Source organism: Mus caroli, chromosome 18 (assembly GCF_900094665.2).
Source record: "Mus caroli chromosome 18, CAROLI_EIJ_v1.1, whole genome shotgun sequence".
NCBI lineage: Eukaryota > Metazoa > Chordata > Mammalia > Rodentia > Muridae > Mus > Mus caroli.
This window is the reverse complement of record NC_034587.1, coordinates 85,282,277-85,287,607: the sequence shown is the minus strand read 5'-3', so window position 1 is coordinate 85,287,607 and position 5,331 is coordinate 85,282,277. Positions and strand designations below refer to the sequence as shown.

At 36.9% G+C, this 5,331-nt stretch overlaps 1 protein-coding gene across 1 annotated transcript in view; it reads right to left on the bottom strand.

Annotated features, from left to right (window-relative positions):
• Positions 1-5,331, bottom strand: part of Cd226 (CD226 molecule) — a 74,081-nt gene that overhangs the window by 24,269 nt on the left and 44,481 nt on the right. The window contains exon 4 of the mRNA XM_021150993.2: positions 378-725. Coding sequence (XP_021006652.1) covers positions 378-725 — 348 coding nt within the window. The remainder of the gene's footprint in view (positions 1-377; positions 726-5,331) is intronic.

The window sequence follows — 5,331 nt, the reverse complement described above, 5'->3', positions numbered from 1 at the left end:
TGGGTAGGGAAGTGGGGGGCGCTATGGGGGACTTTTGGGATAGCATTGGAAATGTAATTGAGGAAAATATGTAATAAAAATATTAAAAATAAAAAAAAATCAAAAAAAAAATAAATAAAATTATATATGTACAAATGACTATTAGGTAAAATATTTTTGGAGTATGGATAAGGATAAATCATACTAAAGACCTTTTTAAACAGACATATAGAAATCTACTACTCTAGAAGCTTCATATATAAACATTAATTATATTGATACAAAACAGGTGTGTTGCAAATAAAAAGAATGGAGACCAACTCACAGTCATTGGGTTTGTATGTTTTTGTTTGTTTGTTTCTCTGTTTTTGATACTAGAAACATATCCTGTCACTCACCATCAGTTATGATCAGCCTTATGACAAAGGATTTGTTTTTTCCTGAAATGGCCTCTGAGCGGCATCTGTAAAGTCCTGAGTCAGCGGCCATGGCATTTGGAATGATGAGGATGCTCTTCATGCTCCCCTGGCTACAGTTGCTCCTTGTTTGTCTTAGGTACTTTGAAGTGTATCTTGTCTCTTGAGATAGGTTACAGGAAGCTAAGATGTCTACCTGATGGGGCTGGACTTTTTCCCATATGACTTGTTGCACTGACCCAGTCCTTTGAAGCTGGCAACTGAGTGTGACATCTTGTCCAGGTTCTGCAGACAGGTAGCTATCCGAGGGTGCTGCTATCTCAAAACTATCTGGAAAAAAAAAAAGAAGCAGATACTTAAGCAGGTGGTCAGATGTTCACACAGAGGGGAAAGCTACTCAGAAAGCCACCTGAACTGATTGGTGATGTTACCTACTGCAGATATTCCAAGAGTAAGTGGTATCTTCATTTTTGCAATTTTGTAAGGGCTTGCAGACAGAAAAAGGAAACAATATTTGACACATATCCTTTGAGCGTTATTTTGTTAACCAGATAACTAGAAACATAACTGAAACCCAGGGTACTTTATTAGCAGTGATTACACCAGGTCTGAATTTAGAAGACTGAACCAGTAACTCCAATTTTCAGATTATGAGACAATAAACTAAGATTTGGGTGGCTATGAAAAGATACTACATCATTTTTCATTTAACTTCATTGAATTGTACAGGACTATCTGGTGCATAGGTGAAGACTCACATGTAGTATAAATTTCTAGTGCCAAAAATACTCTCCCAAATTTCTACCTTCAAAGCAATAGGAAAATATAATAGATCTTCTCCCCTTGTGATATCTCACAAGTGGAGACCTTATACTGTCAGAGGTTCCAATAGCCTGTGCAGCAAATGCTCTAATATTCTTATGTCTAAAATTGCACTCCATGTTAACCTCTAGTGCTATGAACATGATAGAATAAATGTAACGAATGTGAACAAAATCATTTAGCGGCCTTCCATCATTTTTGGTTCTGAGACCAGAAATCTTGTGAACTTAATGTAGTACTAAAACTCATATTATTACTTCTCAGATCAGGAAACGCAGAGCCATAAAATGTAAACTAAATACCAGCCTCATTCATCTTTATTGACACAAATCAAGGACGATGATTTGTTATTCAATAAGAAAAGAAGGCTGAGTAGCCATTATATCACAAAGCTTTTGGGCAGCTAAGAGAAAAAAGTAGAAGAGCTACTTATTTGTATCAGATATGCTCAAAGGTGTTGAGGAACCAGTGCTTGGGTTTGTAAAACAATAATCAATAGGAAAAGGAAGACTGGGAGGGGAGTGGGACAGGAAGAGGGAGAAATGGAGGGAGGGCAATGAAAAATGAGAAATGGCACATTTGAAAAGGAATAAAAGTCTAAAGTACAATAATATGTTCTCTTCATATTTGATTAGGACCTTATATCTCCTCCCACCAAACACTAGCTGCAACAGTGGTTTCTGAAATGAAAATCTTGCAACAGAAAAGCCACAGCTCTCTAGTGTTTCAGTGTGTGACCATGAGAGTGTTTAGCAGAAGTAACACTTTGCCCACATAAGAGGCATACAGAAAATGTTTCATCTCTAAGCTATAAACCAACATAACAGAATGGGGGGGAGGGGAGAAACTGCACAAGTAGAAAATAATAAGAAATCTCCTATAAAGAACAGAAGGGAGAAACTAACATTAAGATGAGAGAAAGTTACTAGAGAAGAAACTGGGAAATGGAAGGAAAATGCTAAATAAGATACTAGCTGTTTGTAATAAAACATCTTCTGTTTATTTGCAAGNGGCTGTGGCCTTCAGGAACAGACAGGTTAAAGCCCTGGCTACAGGTTTCAGTGTTTGTCTTCAGGANTCACATTCACTACTGCTTTTCTTCACTCACTCTGAATGGTTCTCTACTCTCTCTCTCNTCTCATAAGCTGTCTTCAGGTTGTTCTCACCCTGACCTCCTCTTAAGAACAGCATCACTGGAAAGAGAGGCCCATTGGACACGCAAACTTTATATGCCCCAGTACAGGGGAATGCCAGGGACAAAAAAAATGAGAATGGGTGGGTAGGGAAGCAGGAGAGGGCATGGGGGACTTTTGGGATAGCATTGGAAATATAATTGAGGAAAATACGTAATAAAAAAAATATTAAAAAAAAAAAGAACAGCTCCATGTACCTACTTGTCAATTCAGGCGTAAAGTGCTGGGTTCCACTTAGGAAAATTACCTACATTTATATGAAGGACAAATTCTTGAAGCACTGAGGAAAATCTCTACCCATGAACATCCAGACCTAAATGATGGAATGAGTTTTAGAGGCAGACATTCCCCTCTTCCCCAAACAGATCCTGGTCAAGCTTCATGCTGATGGGAGTTGACTGTTTGGTCTGAGATGAAAACTAAGTCCCACTTGAACACTTCTGGATGCAATGCTCATCCAAGTGGAAGGTTGTCCAAAGTGACACTAAAAATGACAGCCAAGAAGACCTGACATAAACAAGAGGGCCCACCATCCTGACACACTACAAAGTCAAAGGTGAATAGATTTAAATCAGGGACAAAACTGTCATAGTTCATGGGGGAGGTGGAATCTGATTTAAATTGAATCCCAAAATAAAAATAACAATAATAGTAGAAACACACTGATATCATACTGATAATTCATCTATGTACTAATTTATAAAATGAACATAAAATACTGCTGTCTGTGTAACTTTGGTTGATATTCTTCACTTTACAAGTGACTATTCTATCAAAATTATAGACCATCAATTTAATTTAATCATTAATTTGTGTTTTATTTTCTTTTCCAAGTATTGCCCCACCTCTAGAAAACAAATTATTGGTGGGTAAACTTATACTTCATGTTCACCTCACATCCCCAGGCACTGACTGTCATCATCAGTATCTCTACAGGCCTATAACTTAGTCTCCAGTTGGGCAGGTCTTCAACATCACCCAAAGACATTATGGTGTGTTTCTTGCAAAATGGTACATTCCCTCCATCGGGAGGCCCAGGAGGCCTGGGGTTATAAAAGCAGTGAACAACTACATCAGCAGAGAGCTCTGGTGTTAGTGCTTGCATGAGCTGTCAGGGTATTTGGGTGCTGAGGTACTCTTTGAGTGATGAGGCTTCCTTTGAGTCATCCCTATTCCTGTAAATGACCCCTCACTCATATTCAGTTAATCACCTAAATAAAATATCATTGTTTCACCATGTTTGATGTAGGTCCATCATGAGAGTCCTATCTGGGGTGAGTAGGTATGTATGTATGTCGTATCTATAACCCATCGACATCACAGAGTTCTGGGTCTCTTCACACCAACTTCTCCAGTCAAACCTTTGTGCAGGCCTACTCTGCCTCGGGGCCCCAAGATCCACCCTTGTCAGAAATGAAAGAGGACAATCAATATTATTTTTAATAGAAAATCCATTTGCATTCAAAATTGTAGTCAGAATAATATGCTATTGTGTTGTAAAGCACCCAAGTCGCTGAAGGGGACTGCAAGCCTATATGTGGAACAACAATATGAATTAACCAATACCCCCAGAGCTCGTATCTCTAGCTGCATATGGAGCAGAAGATAGCCTAGTCGGCCATCACTGGGAAGAGAGGCCCCTTGGTATTACAAACTTTATATGCCCCAGTACAGGGGAATGCTAGGGCCAAGAAGCAGGAGTGGGTGGGTAGGGGAGCAGGGCAGGGGGGGGGGTTATAGGGAACTTTCAGGATAGCATTTGAAATGTATATAAAGAAAATATCTAATAAAAAATAGAAATAAATATATTTAAAATAACATTTTATGCCAAAATAAATAGTGTTCTACACAAAGATAAGATACATCCAAAAATTCATGAGAAGACAGTTATGTTTCTAAGAAATAATAGCTCTGCCAGAACAACTATGCTTTACTCTAAACAAGAATTTTACAAAGCTATAAAGAACTGAGAAATGTGTTAAATGACACTTTGGTAAGGTAGTGCATTGGACTACCCAAACTCAAACTTATGGCAACAATATCAAAATAGTTAATAAATATAATAAATAAATAAATAAATAAATAAATAAATAAATAAATAAATAAGAAGAGGAGCTTACACATTTCGAAAGACAAAATATCTCTAACATGGAATTAAAAGCCGAATATTGATACAACTGGAGACATGTAAAATAAATAAAATTTATTAAGAGTATGAGAAGTATTAAACAGTAATATTGTGGCCATTCTTGGTAGTTAGGTAAGCTTAAAAATGACACATAGGAATTTATCTTACTGTTGTTTCTGAAATGACTAAGATAATGTCATGCTTTTCTGACTCCATCTTGTGTTTGCTTAGACAGTTCTCGATGCTATACCCTTCTTCCCATAGCAGTCATGTCTGCCTGGGCAACACATTTGAGATTTTCATGTTTTTAACCAAGGTCCAAATGTATTAACCCAAATAATTAAAGTAAACTAAAATAACTAGGAAAAATATAAGTTAAATAAACTTTGGCATACTATGTCTAAAATAATTACTATTCTCTACCAGAAATGAACATTTCAAGGTTAGTCTGAACCTCATCTAACTTTGGTGTAAAGTATGTGCTTTGTAGTTTTTGTCTTTAAAAACTTTGTACCCCTGCGATTGGATGCCGAGAGATTTTTCAGAGACACATGCCCACTCTTAGTCTGGTCATTAATAAAAAGGACTTAAAACTTCTAATTGGTTTAATCAATGCACTTGCCAATAACTATCCTACATGGCTCATTTTGTTTCTAATGAAGTTTTCTTTTTTTTTTTTTTTTTAAACTTTTTTTATTTATTTATTTTTTTAATATTTTTATTACATATTTTCCTCAATTACGTTTCCAATGCTATCCCAAAAGTCCCCCATAGCGCCCCCCACTTCCCTACC